Source organism: Lepisosteus oculatus, chromosome 23, assembly GCF_040954835.1.
Source record: "Lepisosteus oculatus isolate fLepOcu1 chromosome 23, fLepOcu1.hap2, whole genome shotgun sequence".
Lineage (NCBI taxonomy): Eukaryota > Metazoa > Chordata > Actinopteri > Semionotiformes > Lepisosteidae > Lepisosteus > Lepisosteus oculatus.
Window position 1 is genome coordinate 10,341,842 of NC_090718.1, and position 18,793 is coordinate 10,360,634.

Here is an 18,793-nt window from a genome sequence, read left to right on the forward strand (position 1 = left end):
AGCTTCTGAGTTCAAGGTTGTAACCCGGTTGTCCTGGCTACAGACTGTAGCATGTGTTTATTTTTATGGTAAATACTATTAAATGTGTGACCTGATAATTTAATAGGCTTCAGCACTAATGGCGGGATCGTGTGGAAATGAATGGACTAGCTGTAATTGGTTTCAACTGAACCCCAATAAAAGGCCCCAATTTATTTCTGTTTGCTTCAAAAAGAATACAAAACAAAAATGCTGTCCAGCAACAGCCTTTCATGTTTCACGTTTTTATCCTTGCCTCTTTGCATTAGAGTGATCCGAAGGCACTCTAAAGTAGGATGAAGATCACTGGATGCTCTCTAGCAATGGATTTGACCTCACAGCCTTATTCAACTGTCACTGATCCAGGAGCGCTGCGTACTTCCAGATCTTTATTATTCTTTACCCTTCAGTCTGACCTTGTTGTTTGATCCCCAGGCTTGTCTCTATCTTCAGTTCATGGATAGAGTGTCTGCTCTACAAAGTGTATGTGCGTATCAGACCAAAGAATTCTGTATTTATGCAGGGATAAAGAGTAACATGAATTAATTATAAAAAAAACATTTTGTGCTTTAACAGATCTCAACCACTTGTGTCTGCAAGCCATTTCACCTACATCTTTACACCTACTTGGGAAACCAAGATTTTCAGCTCTATTTAATGTCTGAAAGCATGTCTGGCTTTTGATTTCTAAGCCCGGTGCTCTCTAAATGACCCTGGTCCAGCAAATTCACACTGTAGTGGCTGGGAAGTTGTACCATGTTCAAGAAGTTTCTTCAGCTTCTCCCACTTCCACGAAAGAGAAAGTTGTCAAGCAGAATCCGGTTCTTCTGATTTTCATTAGGCTGCACATATTAAAATTCAATTTAGATTACATTTTACTAAGTCGAAAATAGTTCCAAATCTAGAGCCCTCGTAATTCAGATGTGGAGACAGAAAATTAGGTAGGCAAATCCAGTTTAGCTTTTTATTTCAGTCATTTAGAGAATATGTAAAAAGCTATCTGTGAAGTAAAAATTGCAATGTACTGTAAGGTGATCCTTGATTAATTTCATCCTTTGGGGCTGAAATCAGCCAGAATTTCAGTCACACTGTCACAGAAAAAAACTTGTCATATATAAGAGCTGTTTTATTGTCTGCATTTCCTTTGAGAACTCATTGTAAACTGCTCCTTTCTGTTTCTTCTGTTTCCAAAGGATCATCTTTGTGGCTAATACAATAGTATTTCTAGCACAATTAGTCTTAATTTAGCAGGCAGCTGGCAGTGTGGCTTATCATGAAGGCAAAACTGATCAAAATCTCAGTCTAAGGATGCTCTTCAGTCAAATGTATGATTCAGCACAGAATAGGATCAGACAGCACTGGGCCTCTGCAGACGAAAAACAGTGACACAGGCCTGAAGGGGGGTATGTGGAGATTGTGGGAGCTCTGGTAGGAAAAAAATCCCCGGAGTCAACCTTTCATTTGTTGTTTTTAGGGGGTTCATTGTAAACCTGTGATGCAACTAACACATACTATAGTACGGTAAGCAACAGTAAGCCACTCCACTAAGCAGAAAGAGCTCCAGAAAACTTGAATTGCATGAAGGAGATACAGTATGTGTACAGGACTCAAGTGAAATTACATCCTTTTAGCCAAGAAAATGCTAAAAAATTTCCATAATTAGAGTATTGTCTCAGTATTTTTAAATTTATCTATATTGGTATGTTAAAAAAGAGCCGTGCACTACTGGCAATTTCTGGTACAAGAAAGGGTATTATAACAAAAAATGATAGGTGATTTATCAACACTTTTTAAATGCTTTATTGGTCTTTATAAGTCTGGTGAAGTTCCTAATGAGTGAGAACATGTGTTTTATGAGGAATAAACATACGAAGAGACAAACATTATGGTGTCTGGGAAATTATGTGGGACAACAGAATTTAAATTAAGGGGTTTTGTGTTAAAAATGTGCAGGGCACTTGGAACCCTCATTTTGAATAGTGTGAACAATTTTGATCAATGAGTTACAAAAATAATATTCTAGAATTAGTCCAGAAGGGCAAAGTGATACATTCCTGGTCTTTAAGGAATGTCCTTCACTGACAGGCTGAAAGAACTGAAACTTTTTCAGTCTTGAAACAAAAAGACTACAAAGGGACCTGATTCAAGCATTCAGAATCCTCAGAGGTACTGATAAACGTAGCCTCTCTTGTGTTGTACATCTGTATAGGTGCAGAATGACAATAAAGTGAACTGACTGACAAATGGTAATCTTTATACTCAACAGCAAAACATGAATCAGAAAACTACGGATGGGTGGCATACAAAACAGTTAGGAGCGGGGAAATAATGGGATATCTGGAACAAACTGGAAAGAATGTGTTCTTGAATCGGATATTCTGTCTTTTATTTTAAGTAAGAGCTGGATGAGATCCTCTGATCAATTAGCAGCCAGCAACCATATGAGCTAGATGGTCCTAATCACCTCCTCTCATTTGTAACCTTGAAATCTAACCTTTCCTACGACCTGGCAAGGGTTCATCAATAAAACTTGACACTTCAATTTATCCAATGAAATAAGACTTATTCATGTGCAAGTCTCCTGAGATCCTCACTGGAGAATTAAGAAAAATAACAGATGCAGGTGTATATACATTCTGAGCACATGCAGTAATATGTGAGTGTAACCCTTGCACCTGTTAAAGAACGCTTAGAAAAGCACCAAATGTTTGTTTAGAGGGTCCATTGATTAATTTGTTTTGATGTTGATTACTATTTCTAAGAATTAATTAAATCAGTTGACAAACAATATCTAAACAGTGACATAAAATATCTAAACAGTGGAGACAAAGAGAAAATTTCAAACTTTAAAGAGAAAAACAAATAGTAACTTAATTTCCTTTTTGTATTCCCTTGTTACTCATACCTGTATGTTAGGAAACATTTTTTTATCTTTAGCTTTTAGATAATTGTTGTATTTCACTGCTAATGTGATGATCTGTGTCTCTATCAAAATAATGTTTAAGGAAACATGTTTGACATATGTTATTTTTTCAATGGCAAAAGACTTGCAATTCATTTGGAATTTATTTGATTAAAAAGAAATTGCCATTCTTGCTAGCTACACCACTCCATGTGCCTGTCACAGTTATGTTTGTAATTACTCCATTAGAGGTTATTAAATATCAGCTGATGAAAAGACTTGTTTTGCACTTAAAATACCGAACCATAAATATATTACAGAATTATGAAACAAGAAGCAACCTTTACAGGTGATTCAGAATTTAAAACCAGTACAGCATGCAAAGTATTAAGCCTGTATAGTCCCTAGGATCTAAAGGGGAAAGTCATGCAATTAAATAAAAACATGCACATTAAAATATTACTGTAAAATACAGCTTATTCTTATGCTTTAGGTATTTCTAAATATTTGTGTAACACACAATACAGTATAAATAATAGTTCGAGAGAGTAAAGTACATCTTGTGAAAAAAATGGAACAAATGCAAGATCCAAAGAATACACATTTTCAAAACCATGCAGCGTTTTTGAAAAAGAGGTTGGTGTGGATTTTTATTGGAAGTGTCAGGTAATTCCAGGCACTTTTAATAAGCAGCACTCTGAGGCAGGATCACAGATTGAACATCCCTTTTCAAACCATTTTCTCTCGGAGCAATTTCTGCCGCAATCGAAGATTTGATTAGGAATTTGATTTTTTTTTCCCAGCTGTATGGTTTCCCTTCTACTCTGACATCTTACCACATCCACTGGGAAATGATTTCACACTTGACCAGGTTGTGTTTTTTTTGTACTGTACAATAATTAAAATTACGATTATAGCCTTAACATCACAGTGTCCAGCTGTGGATCAGTGCTGTCAGCTTGTGGAGATCTTGCACTGAGCAATGCAAAGTAACCAGAACATAGGATCATTCCAGCTTTTTATAAAGCATCTGTTACCCAGTCATTTTAGATCACATATTCATCCTGGAAGTGGTTGTTGAGAAAACAAAAACGGATGCCACGTTTCAGCCTAATTTGACAAATGCTTTACGTACTGTAGTTGAGCAGTTTATAAAAATAATGCTTCCTAAAAAGCTGAACTTCCCTGCTGTATTTCATAGGCAAAGGCTGAATGGGCAGTGACATCTCTATTATAACTTACATCACTGTGGTAACAGGCGAGAAAACTCATTCAAGTTCTATAACTCATCCTGTTTAGTTAGCCCTTCAATGAATAAAATAGAGATGACACAATCTTATCAAGCAGCCTTGATTACACTAACAGCAGCCATTCAAGGTGGCAGCCAATGGCAAAGTTACTGTCACGACTCGTACCTTCTCCAGTAAGCGCCCTGGCATTCCCACACATACTAAATTCCACGCATGCTCATCCAGGAACTAATTATCCAACCACTTCTCTCTCTCTTCGATATTTGAACACTCTTCTCTGGCTTACCTACGCTCACTATTGAGAAGTCTTCCACAGCTTTCTCTTGTGCGTGCTACTATTTTCGACCTGACTCTTTTGAGTTCCCGACCTGGTTCTCTTACTTTTGACTTCGCTCTTGCCTAACGACTTGGATTTGGAATATTGGATTTACTTTTGCTTGTACTACCTTCCTCACGGCTTCGCACAGGGGTCCTACAACTCACCCCTTTCAGAAATCCTCATGTTTGCAATCTTACTGTTGTTCTGAAGGGCTAAGGTGGTTTACAAGTAGTTTGCAAGAAACCTGATTTCTCTTGTGATAAGGGATAGATATCCTAAGGAAATGTGCAACAATGGAATTCTGTTCTGACAAGGGCAACCATGTGACTCCATTTGTAACCCTTTCAGGCAGGACTTGAGACAAATTGTCTTGAAGCGGTGATGTTAATGATCAGACAGACTGAACAGCTGATCGATACAATTGATTTTTTTCAGAAGAGTTGACAAATTAGGTTTTATAAATGATTTATTTTTAATATGCATCAAACAGACATTTATCATGTTATGTACTAGTACAGAAAAACTAACAAAAGTTTTACAACACAAATATGCCATCTCAAGGCATGGGAATTTGTCCTTTCAATAAAAATGCATTAAGTGCTGTGATCTGGGTCTTTGAATTTAGATGAAAAGTCTGTGGTGAAGCATTTTCCCTGGAGCCTTCTTTAATCTAAACAAATTTATTAATATTGTTATATTAAATATGTAGTATAGAGTATGCATAGTTATGTAAGGTTGAGACAGAAAATGTAAACATTTACATAAACCGTTTTAAATTAAAATCTTAGACAAGCTTTTGATTAACAATTGATTAACCTATACAAAAGGAAAGAAGCAGAACTGGCTACTTAGATATTAAATTGAATTTGTCCATTTTGAAATTAGAAATAGATAATATTAGACACAGGCAGAGTGGGATAATTAAGTAAATTAGATTATCACAACCCCCAAAAGACTTTGTTAAGAATATATCCAAGTGGTTGGTACAATATAATCAGAGGCAACTGACTTCTATGGTACAGCTTTGGTGAAAAGACCAATAGGTCAAGCAAACTGGGTTAAACAATTATTGATTAAAAATGAGAAGACACACACTGAACAACACAGAACATAAAAATACAACGTTCAAATTTTACTATTTACAAACAAGGAGTCCTAGAGGCCTACATTCTGACCACCCAGAAAAAAACCCAGTTTGCAAATCCTCCATAAGACCTCTACCGGCCAACAGGAGAGATAAATTTGCCCTCTAAAACACAAAACGCCACTTAGAGTTAAATCTCTATATAGAGATCTAGTTGCTACAAAGTGAATGGAAAACCTATTGTATCCCCCCCCCCCCCCACTTCTAAAATGCATTCACAAACCAGGAGAGGCCATTTTTAACTGAGGGATTCTTTATAAGGAAATCAGAGTTTCCAAAAGACAACACAATGGCAAATTCTCATAACAGGGATCAAATAATTAACTCAGTTCTGGTCTTTATAGATAATCTTTTATCTGGCTCTTCCTTCTTTCTCTGCATCCTGCCTGCTTTATGCATACCTGGACTGTTGATTGACACTTAATCTTTTATCTAGAACTCAATTAACCAAAGTAAACCAGATTATTCTTTTGATCAGCGTGTCTCACTCCCAGCACAACTACTGTAAGTTAACACCATAGTTCTACAGTCATAATTGTTCATATGTTTACCCTAGTCAGGTCTTAACCATAGCCATCTTAAAGACACTTTAGTTGTCACTTACAATAGCTGTAACAGAAGCTTATACCTGAACATATTCAGAGAATGCCAGTGTTTCGTCCTTGGAAATGGATGTTTGAGCAGGGCTTGTGTACAGTTTTAATTATAAGATAGTGTAACTTCAATGTACAAATAAGCAGAAACGGAGAACTCTTCAGCCTCAACATACAGTATATTCACAGCCATCCTTCACATTATAGTCAGCTGCTTAGATTATGCATTTATAATTATAGGATTTTGTCATTACAATTAATTTTAATAATTTTGTATTGAGTGGTGTTCCAAAGACTATAACTGGAAGTCTCAGCTCCAGGGAATGGACGAACTGAAAAAATAATTGGCCTTTGCTTTCAACCCTTTTGTTGTTTATCTTTTTTTTCCCATGACATGTTTTTAAATAACCGTAGGGACTCTGTCAAACCCGTGCCAGGTTCTCGCTGCATCTGGCTGTGTGCAGGGAGTCTGCTGTGGCTGTGTGCCAGGTTGTCCATCTGGCTTGTCTCTTTCCCTGACTAGTCACTCATTTCAGGGGTCTCTCATAGATAACTACATGTGGGCTGCATGTGGGGGGGGGGGGGGGCAGCAGCTAATGAGGACAGTAGAATTTGAACAGGCAGACAATAACCCTCAAACCATCCCTCTGCTTGTTTCTCCTTGTCAAAATTGGTCATTAATTTCGCTCAATTCTGAGAGACAGCTGTCAGGTGAGTGCATGATTTCTGCTCTCCAGCTCTTATCTGTGATTCTGAATTTTAGTTCCAGGAAGCCTAGCAAGAAAGCACCAAGGCAGAAATCCATCTAGTGCAGGTGGGGAGCTGCGTTAGCATGCGTAGGCTACAAAGGAACATGTAAAGGTTTATTTCATGCGGAAAAGAAACTCAACATTTCGACTGGGGAGCCTTCTTCGGGTGTGAGCATCCATCTACAGTATGTGTTTATATTTTGAAGGAAAACTTCATACTTCAAAAATATGTTACTTGCATAGCAGTGGCGCCAACGGAATGAGAAAACAAACAGCTTATGTTGTCCACATACAGTATAGGACTTTACACACCGTAAAGAGCAGACATTAACCTTGAAAGTACAAAAACAAGTGAAACTATAGTTTGTTGTCCCTCATTGCTCAAGTACTACGATTGATATGCCACCCTGATCTCAGTCGTATTATTGAGTTTTCAATTAGAATTACTCTTACCAGGCAGTGAACCAGATTATTTAATTAAACTGTAAGGGAATGGAAGCCAGAAATTACAGGCATGTTATGGCAGGTGAAATCATGGACCATGATGACAAATTGTTCATTCAATAATTTTGAGACCCAAAAGCGTAAAATAGGTCTGTAAAATCTGAATCGATCAAACGTGGCTTAAAAAAAATGTTAATTCCAAACTAGGTAGACAGGTCTGAACAGAAATTAGTATGACAAAAAGCATTTGTATGTGTCTATTTGTTATATAGAGGAGTTATTTGATTTTAATTAGTGCATTTTAAGGGACTATTTGATAGATACTACTGGTAGAATTGATAAAACAGCACTTTGTGGCATGAAATCAATAAGGGGAGTTATAAACAAATGTTCAAGAGAAAAGACAAACCTTTAACCTCCCCTGATTTATAACTATGGTATATTATTCATCTATCCCAGGGTTCTTTGCCTCTCAGCCCTCGTTCATCATCGCCATAGTAGCAGAGCCTTGGCCTACAGTGTGTGTGGGGGGAAACCTTTAACCAGTCAGGCAGTCTGATATCTGTACATTACCTATCGTAGTTACGTCTGTTTGGTAAGTGGTGAGCTTAATGGGTGTCCTTTTCTACGTATTCTATTGCTATTTTTTAAAATATCCCCCCTCAGTAAAGCAGTTAAAGGAAAATTCTGGATTTTCTAGTACTGTAAGTAAAACATTTTTTGCATGGTTAATACAGCCTTGTAAGTCATTGTAAAGGCCGGTGCTGCAGGCTTTAAAGTGGCAAAAGTATTCCTTTTGGGGTAAAATACTTAATAGATGCAGACATACCACATACTGTATGATGTTGTTGGATGCTGCCTAGACACGTTCCAGATGTTGAGTAAATACATCTGTAGAATGGCATCTCCTACAGTGTTTCCCAGCCTCCACAGTGAGAGTTGTTTGGTTTTTTTTGCAATTCTAATCCAGAAAGTAGAGCTTCATCTGCTGGTCCAACGACACAACTTCGCTTTCAAAATGAATGTTGCCTATTTGTTCCTTATTTGTAATGTTAACCTACTGTACAAGTAAATCACGTTCTATAGAGGATCTGGGTTATTTTATGAAGCACCAAGCTAATGCTAAAGTCTTGAGATGAATGGAGGCACGTTTTCTTTGGAACTCAGTATCTCCAAAGCCCGACATGAGAAATACTTATGAAGGTTACTGGAATGGAAAAAAAAAGTTACCTGCCTTCAGCTTTCATATCTTTTTCTTGCACTTTGCAGTCAAGAGTCTGCAGAGATCATGATATAAAATATTTTTTCCTTTTTCTTGAAACAGAACAGTAAATGAAACTTCTTTGCCCTGCGTGGAGAGAAAATTAGGATGTGTATGAGGAAAGGAAAGCTAGGGGGATACTCTTCTAATTTACTAACCACTGTCTTGCTGCTGCCCCCACTGTATGGCTCATATCTGCACTTACCGGGTTTAATCTCATGTTCATCAAAATGTAATGGATTTTATCAAAGTGAAAAAAATAACCATAATATCAATCATTTAAAAAAATCAAGTTATAGGATTCTGAACATCTTAAAAAGAAACTTTCAAATGATGGTTTTGAACTGTATTCAATTAGATAAAAAGTCAATCTAAAAGTGGCCCATAGACTGAAAGAGGAATAGCTCGTTCATACCAAGATTTATAGAACAACACCGGTAATTAATGGATAATTTCAGATACATTAGTGTTCTGCAGGGGAATCAATTACAATGTTTAATGTAGCAAACTATTGTACTGGCTGGTATTTAGATGACGGATGACTAAAACTGTATCCAAGCAAAGGGTTTTTAGACTTTCTTTATTAGATTTATTATTATCACCAATTTGTCTATAGTCTCAGAGGAAGCCTACTTCATAGGTTTTAGCAAAAAGGAAGAAACCAATTCTAACTGTCTTTTCAGATAGCAATCTATCCATACAGAGCAGCAGATATAAGGTTCTTTTTTCTTGATTGCACAGCTGGTTTTGGGGGTTTATTTTATAATTGTGCTATTGATAGTTTTAGGAAAGGTCTTTGACAACTCTGTGGTGCATTAAAGGAATGAGTACAACTTGCATGTTAACATTTAAAAGCTAAGTCAGTACTGGGCTAGGGATTTTATCAAGCATCAGTTATACTGTAACTATTCGTATACATGCATTAGCTAAAGTACATTCCTAGGGAGTTCTGAATGCCTACATTTTGATATCAGTGTATTGCTGCAGATGTAAGCTTCTGATATGTTTTCCATTTCTGGATATTGATTCGTAATTGTTACAAAAAAGCTGTTAAAAAAGATATCAATTTGTGATTTTATTTTTACACTTTGGATTTCTTCACATGCTGTGAATATTTAGTGACTTAGAACCGCCTACATTGTGCATTTATATGCTTTTAGTTTAAAATATAGAGGCAGACAAAAGGCAGAAGGAATTTGGTGGGCTGTAGGTGCACCTAAGCATTAGAATCAAAAGATTTTGCTGCAGTATTTTTTCTCACTTGACATGGTAATGGTTTTAAACAGAAATATTGAACCCAAGATCCCTTTGCAAAAATCAATAGAACAACAATTATCTCCCTCTCGTGTAAGTAAATCAATGTTTTCCCTACGTCTGTCTTGCTCTCAACCAAAACAGCTCTAGCCTAAACTCTGCACACTTCTCATTTAAAAACCACTAGAAAATTCTAATCATTGCTGCAAAACCTACTCTTAGGAGACAAAATGGCAATGCAAAGTACTGAAATTAAAAGTAAAATTACTGAAAATTAACACAAACCCATATTCCATGTTTATTGGTTGAGGAGGAATTTTATGTGAGTGCCAAATTGCACACACTGTACAATAGTTGTCATGGACCAGAATTTGTTCCAAAGTCTTTCATATGTTTATCACTTTGAAAACTTGATAGATATTAGTTGATTTTTTCCTTGTTGTTGTCAATCATGAAACTAAACACTCAAGTCAAACAGCTGAGAAACTCCACTTGGAACAGCTTCCATTCACAATGAAAACAAAATAAAATTAAACACTCAAGTAGACTACAGGTCTGTAAAATATCATGTCTGCAACACAGTGGTAATGTTTTTTCATAAAATGAACCTTACAATGAGCCTTTGGCTGTGCTATAAGGTAAAGGAAAAAGTGGTGTTTAGTGATCTCTCATGATCATCATTATTCTCATTTTTGACAATAACCCGTAGAATGATTCTAGTTGCAATAGGAATAGTTGTCAAAATAAATTGTTGTAATTCATAGGGGCAACCATAGTGATTTAACTAAAATACAGTACATGCTTGCTGAGAGTTTCTTGAAGCCTGTCAGAACATCTCCAGTTTAGACCTCGATTATACTGTTGGATGAAAGTGAGCAGTTAATAACAATTGGAAAATGACACTTGCCCAGGTGCTACCAGCCTGTGGGACTGGCTTCGGCCTGGCAATCTTCAATACTCCACACTGTGCCACCCTTGACACTTGCTGGGTACCAGTTTTACTTAAGAGGACCACATCACTCCTCCATTTCCTTTAAGATGTGAGGCAACTGCAATAGGACCATGATGGATGCCACTGACAAGTGCAGGTTGTGGAGGATAAAAATGTATATGATCCCTGTCACCTCTTCTGGCTATAGAAATAAAGCTGGAATATTTGAAAGGGTGAGAAACAAATCCTCAATCATTTTTATTTTGTTGTTGTTTTCTATCTTTTTGGCTGATGCTCCTGCCTGATACATTCACTCTGATTTAACAACTGGGGAATCTGTTTATGTGCTGTGATTCATTTGTCTCGCTGTCATGTACAGTAGCTGGGTCTCTCTTTGGGGTGCTGGTTTTTCAACCTTGGGGACACTTTGTCTAAATGGTAAAATAGTCAATGTAAAAGTAACATGGTTCTCTGTGGCATTTCTTTCTTGTCACGGGGAATTTGCAGTCTTTCTGTTCAAATACAGATAAGGAAAGTTGAGGGACCAGATAAATAATTAGGCAGGCAACACACAAAAAGGCTTACACTCAATAATAAAGCAAAAGGTTTAGATAACATCAAACTTTTCAGAAATGATTGGTGGGATTTTGGCTCTATAAAAATGCTCTTGGCTTTGTTTCTTTGCAGGGCTCATTGCCGGCCCCAGCCATTCAGTACTCATGGAATCCTTTTTAGATAATGAAACATATTACGGGAACGAGACAGATGTCGCCAATGGAACTGAACGCGTGCAGAGGCACCAGTACAACTACTACGCCATGTTGCTGACCCTGCTCATCTTTGTCATTGTCTTCGGCAATGTGCTGGTGTGCATGGCTGTCTCCCGAGAGAAGGCGCTGCAAACCACCACCAACTACCTGATTGTGAGCCTTGCCGTGGCAGATCTCTTAGTGGCAACACTTGTCATGCCATGGGTGGTCTACTTAGAGGTGAGTCATTCATCCTGCCATCAAATCAATGGAAATTCCCAATCAAATGCTGCTCAGGAAGTAAATAGGAAGAAGGAGATGGAAGTACAGGAAGTAGCTCACATTATGGCAAAACCCTTGTAGACTAGTGGTTAGAAATTGAATTTCAAGGATTCTTTCTGTGGATATTTCATCTGTGTCGTGTCAAAGGTTGAGCGGGTCACTGTACTCAGGAAAGAGAAAAGACTGAGGAAAGAAATTAGCTCTCAACCCAAATTTACCTGGTGGCAATGTACACCAAGTATGTACAGTAGCTGCGTCAGCATGCGTAGGCTGCAAAGGGACAAGTGAAGGTTTATTCCATGCTGAAAAGAGAAGAAAATAAAAACAAAAACTTTGTGTTTCTTTTCTTCTCTTTTGAGCGTGGAATAAATCTTCACTTTTTCCTTTACACCATGGGTATTTTAATTTTCTTCGTGGACTGCCTGTAAGTTTAACACGAGATTCACCTTCCGTTAGGCTGAGTCAGCAAATTTAAATGAATAAAAGCAGTGCTTGGAAGCTATGCTTTAGGCTAACATATACTGCATCTCTGATGCTTTGGGCATGAACAGAGCAGTTTGTTCCAAAATTTCTGCATTTATCATGTTTTTTAATGTTGTTTTTTTTACATAAATAATCAAGGTTGATTACTGCATACAGAACATCGTATACATGATGATATGTCATGTGTTCATTGGGAAGTAGGATGCATGACATTACTATGGGATTCTGTTTCTGAAGTGTTTCTGAAGCTTTAGATGTGGTTAGAAAGCTTTATTCAATCATTTGTGTTTTTTTTTTGTACTGAAGCTAAGTCTTCAAACATTTCCCTGATAATAGTTTGGAAAAAGTCCAATTAAAAGCAGAATGGAGAAACTCAGACATGTTTTCCTATTCATCATTTTCCTGTTTGCTTTAAATTTTGAACACTATTGATTTTCTAGGATAGACACTGTCACAAGGTGTTCTTCTCTGCAGCTTCTCTCATCAATACTTTTCATGATGCATTTTGTGTTTTACAAATCTCTAACGTTCACGACAGTGAGAACTTGCACTCAAACAGTCCTTTGTCACCATCGGAATCCATAATCAGTTCACCTTAACCAGCTAGTAACCAGCCACTTTACCTGTATTGGAAAACTGCAGGCACACATGACCACATCTCAGCTGGAGCACAGGAACATGCTGGAAGGAAGAGAGCACTACTAATTGATTTTAATTAAGGCTGGCGGATCCAGATTTTATCACCTGTCTTTGAATTTGATTGTTGGTCTTCGAAAAGGTGTAATGAAACCTTTTACATCCATAGTGCATGGGTAAATAGACAAACTCCGTTCATTTCATTTTGAAAGAAGGGTAAAGAGCTTTCTCCTAAGATCTGCAAAGCTTTCTCAGCTATTTTTTAGAAATACTTTCCTTACTACATTTTATATGTATAAAGCTATGTTTTGTCTGCCTGCAATGGAAGTTTCCTATGGCACTGCAAAGGATGCTGAACTTCTAACCAGAAGCTTGTGGTTTTATGTCCCCCATGTGTAAATTGCTTCAAAATTCGTGAGCAAGGTGCTTTTACCCGATTGCTCCAATGAATGAGTGTCAGCATAGCTGGAAGAAATCTTGATGGACTAGAATAGTGTGTCTTGTGGGAGTAATGGGGGAAGGGGGGGGGTCACATCTTCTCAGTGTACATATTGTTACAATTCACTCTGGACTAAGCCATTAAACTACTGTACTACAAAAATGACCTGGAAAAGAATTATTAATTCTCTTTAATGGATTAAGTATATCCATTATTCCTATTTTAGGACTGGAGCGTGTTTTCTGCTGAAAGGTTTTGAAACTCTTCTGCTGCCTCCTTACCTTTATGTCTATAGATGCTGAAATGACCCAAAGCCTACTGACATTTCAGACTAAGCCTTTGGCAATAGAGTAAAAATAAAAAAAGAAAGGTTGCAGAACAGGGCCATTTAACTCTTCTTGTGCATTCAGTTATTAATAACTGAGGGATTATAGATATCCACAATCACCATTCTTCTACCAGTTCTACTTCAAACCCTATTACGATTGTATAAGTACATGTACTGTATATACTGTAGATATGTATGATTGCATAAGTACTATTGACTTAGTATGTACAGTAGGTAATAATGACTTATATTTGTTTCAAATATTGAATTTTATGTATACACTTTCAAGCTTTTATGGTGCTTTTATGTTTCATAAATTATCTGCTCTCACAAACATTGCAGTCTCTGTGAAAGGTTCAATTTTCCACAATGGTTAAAGTCAACTTCTCTCAGAAACACTACTGTAATAAAGGAAGAAGGAGCACTAATTTAATGACCTACTATGATATTAGGTTTTAAAACTCCAAGACACCCAGTGAAATAAAAAGTGCAAATTGGCAGGATCTAATTATTAGACATTTTCATGTCAAAGGAGGTGTAGAAATTCAAAGTACTCCATTAAATTAAACAAAAATTAAATAAAAAAAGAACTTGTCAAAGATTGAGCCTCAGGCTGATTTTTGTTTTAATTTGTCATTATTTCTTCCTTTAAAGTATTCTATTTTTCATAAATCAAGGTATGACAGATATAATGTTTCACAGCCTTTATGTGCTAATTATGTTTAATCCTTCATTTAAGAACCCAATACAGAAGATGAATACAGTATACAGTATATAAAGAAACAAGTAATAGATTTATTCCATGCTGAAAAGAGAAGAGAGAAAACACAGCGTTCCGGCTGTGAAGCCTTCTTCAGGAGAGTATACAGTATACTGTATGTTGTACACCATATTATAAGCAAAAGGAACACTTATATGGGCTGGACAAAATGAAGCTGGATTTGACTTCTCTTTTATAGTTGCTTGATCACCAAAAAATGTGCAAGTTACAGTACATGGGTTACTAACAAACACCATCCATATACAGTAGATCCAAATTTATTGTCTTGCCTGTGTTACTGAAAGGGAATTACAGGGTGATGTTTATAATTCATGCAGAACAGATTGGATTCCCTGGCCTTTACAAGATGTGAATTCTGCAGAACAACATTATTGCTACTCTGTCAGCATTTCAATTTTTCAATTTCCCAGAAAGCTAGCGTATTTGTGAAGAGTTCAAAAGGAAAACAGTGCAAACTATTCCTAGTGCATTTTATGAACATCTGAGAAACATAATTTTTTCAATTGGAAGGGAAATGTCTATATCAGTATCTTTGATTAAGTTTATAAGTCACAGAAGAAGAAAATTAAATGACTATACGTACAATGAAAAGGAAAAGCACCTGTATTCCATATCAGTCAGGTATCAGATTGCAGCATAAAGCATAAACTGTCATCACCCAAACCCATTGGATGTGTGGTAGCATGCGGTTTATGGCATTCCCTGAATGGCTTTTGGTTTTTAGCCAATTCTGCAATACTTGTGCAAGGTCATCACAAGTCAGCACAAGTCAATACAGAGATTGAATTCTGCTGCAGACTCTGGTAATACTTTGCCCTGGTCATTTAAGTGGTTGTAGTGTGAACAATGATGTCACTAGTAATCTCTAGCTATCTGACGTTTCGGGTTAAGAGTATACACTCAATAATGCTGTGGCTGTCACACTGACTTTATCGTATTGCCTGCAATCATAGTACTGATCCCCCTTGCAATATCAGTAATGGCCTTTTACAATAGAGTAGAGCTGTGAACTCACCATCTTCATGAGAAAAATGATAACTGTAATAGAAAGAAACAAAGATGACTGAACATACATTACATTTTTTTCTGGAGATAGAGGGTAATTTTAGTTTTCAGATACTTTGCTGTACTGAACTGTATACGTACTGTAAGTATACCCTTCTCCTATAAAAACACAACCATCCATCTTTAAACAGAACCATTTAAGTCTCAGATCTCATGATTAAATTGAATATTCATCGGGAATATTATTTGGAAAGTCTAATAAATTGGAATTTGATGTGAATATCAGGCTTAGCAACATACAGTATGTCTGTAGGATGTAATTATTGCAAATATCATATTTTAGGTATGTGTACATACTATATCCGTTAAAGTAGCAGGCAATAAGAATGGCTCTAGCTGGCACATGAAGAACAGGCAACCATTTTCACAGAAGGCTGGCATAGGGCCGAATGCTGTTGAACTTTATTATCATAACATTAACAACGTTTAACAGATGGAGGTCACTTCACAGTCATGACACAATACAGTTCAGTACCAACCATTACTGATTTGTATATAAAAGTTGTAGAGAAGGGAGCTAAAATTGGACAGAACCTTCAACTAATTTTGATTTTTTCATTAAACATTATTTACTGTCCACCTTAAATGAAAATGGTACCCAAATCTGTTGAGGTAATCATGTAATGTCAGGGAAAATATAGGCCATGCTAGTCATCAGCATTGTCCTCTGTTCTGGTGAAACCAGCCTTGAAAACCAAGAAAAATTCACAAATACAGGTAAAATCAACCATTCAATGAAATTCAGAAACAGACATTATTAATAAACATCTGAAAGTGATTATTTTTTCTGTCGCTAGAGATTACATATTTGGAAAAAAATATATGATATATTGTGCAACCTCATGCTTTGTTTTCTTTGTTGATGAGCAGGGAGGCACATAAATGGGTTTCTGATGTGATTACAGAGTAAATCTTAGAGTGTTTATGGCTTGTTTAATAGTATGCAATGCTTTGGGAGAGAACAAAAAGCCTTAACTAAGCTAAAGTTAAAAAGTAGCGGGAAAGATTGTCTATTTTTGCTTTGAAAGTACTTCAGGCTTTTGTTATGCTTGCACAATACTTTTCGGGGTATTATGTCAGAAATCAAAATTGCCTCTTTTGCAGTACTGTTCTGAGATGTTGTCTGGAAATGGTTAAATCTCCCTCATGAAAGGATGTTTTTGCAGATTTCCATTGCTTATGCTTGCACTTACCTTATTTTGTTATAGTATTTTACAGTTTTGTAACTTGCCTTACCATACATCACTGCATCTATTTTTCTTCACCCTGCTAATCTTTACCATTACATACAAGAGTAACTGTTTTACTGCTTGGTTACAGATTTTCATATTCCATTTGTCATTAAATACTGTACCTCCACTGTGTGCTTGACTATTTTATTTACATCAATCTACTACATTGTATGAAGCAAAAAATACTTTTAAGATTTATGTCACAGAAGACTGTTTAAGATTTCAATACTAATACAAAATCAGAATGGATTATATTAGTATTGTGTACATTTGTTGTACTGTAACTAGTTAACAAGCTAAAGAGAAGTGCATTAAAGACTGAGAAAAGTAGGCACATCTGTGTGAGTCTTGTACATGCTATATAACAACCTGATACTCTAGCTTTTTTAAAGAGATGACAAGATAATCTTCAGATCAATCACATACTCAACCTGATAAGCTCAATGATACAAATGGGCTCCTCATACATCAGCTTTATGTTTTTATGGCTGTTGGCTTGCCAAGCTCGAAGATCATACATCCAATACACAAGACCATAGGAGCTTCATCAGCACAGGGGGCATTTCTGTTCTGTTCAGCCATCTATACTCCACCACACTTGCTGTAGATACAAGAGGTGTTGGAGGGAGAAAGAATACCATCAGACCAATTTCACAGATATTGTGCACAATGCACAGATCATATGCACAATGTTTTTTTTAAGTAAGCTCAGCACAGAAAGTGGAAAAGACAGGCACACATTAAATTTGACTTTTTATCAACATTTATTTTTGCAGTTTTTTATCTTATTTGCTACAGTGCTCTCCTCTCCTTGAGATGTTGGTAGCCAACAATTAAAGGGAGCCCCGAACAGTTTGCGTGAAAATTTCATTCTTATATAAAAGACAAAAATCTACTGCTGCTGTAAAAAACAAAAACTATAGTTTCAATCTACAGATAAACTATCAGTTGCTTTAGGATATGCACCAAATACACAGTGACAGTTTACCATGTGGTACTTACTCATAGATGCCCTGTATATTAATATGACTTTTTCAGCCTTTTATTGAATATTGAGATGTGTATTACATTGAAAAAATAATTATGTACAACATGTATTCTACATCTAGAGTTCAAAGCTAAAATTAAAGTAAAAAATGTGTGAATGTATGTTTATCACCCTTCTGAGCAATGTTCTTTAGACAGTGGTGTTTTCAGTCACAGCGATTGACCTAGGAGACATGCAGGAGCTGAAATGTCACAAGTATTACAGATAACCTACAATTTCAAAACCCATGCTGTCCTAGCTTAGTGCTTGCTCAGCCAGAAACTCCTAAATGGTTTGACATTTATGAAGAGAGCAAAAACACAGCCACAGTTATAATAACGAAACATAGATATCCAAAACCAATGTACAGTATGCCATTTTTAATCTTCCAGCAAATTTAAAAATGTATTGCCGGGAGGAGCATGTAGATAGGTTTTTGCTTACATTTTGAATTGAATGAATCTGATGTGAGGGCATGCATCTGTGGTCATATTAAGGTCAGTAAGAGTGCGGTTTAGTTTTTTTTTTTACTGTAGTTGCAGTTGTTAACTAAATAAGAAACTTTAAAATACAATTTTTAATATCATACTTAATGCACAATATCAACAATATACAGTATATATTTTTTGTTGGAATGTGGGGCAGGTTTATATTGGGAACAGACTTTGGGACCAGAGTAATGAAACACCTCTACCCTTTATAACCTTGTCTCTTTAAAAAATTCCCAGTTTTCCTATGTGTAGGCGAGGCAGAGAACTACATTTCCAAAAATGCAGAGGCGATTTGGTCTAATGAGCTCCAGCTGTCAGGAATTAGCAACTCTCTGGCTTTAAAAGGGTATAATTAAAGTTTGTTGTCTTTTGTGTGGACCTGAAAGACAGTTGATCTGTTTTTGTGATACTTATT

General features: G+C 36.5%; 1 protein-coding gene across 2 annotated transcripts in view; it reads left to right on the forward strand.

The window, feature by feature from the left end:
* drd2a (dopamine receptor D2a) overlaps positions 1-18,793 on the forward strand; it is a 50,781-nt gene that overhangs the window by 17,014 nt on the left and 14,974 nt on the right. For both annotated transcript variants that reach the window (XM_006642285.3, XM_069183129.1), the window contains one exon: positions 11,553-11,854. In XM_006642285.3, the coding sequence (XP_006642348.1) occupies positions 11,585-11,854 (270 nt within the window). In that variant the 5' untranslated portion in view covers positions 11,553-11,584. The remainder of the gene's footprint in view (positions 1-11,552; positions 11,855-18,793) is intronic.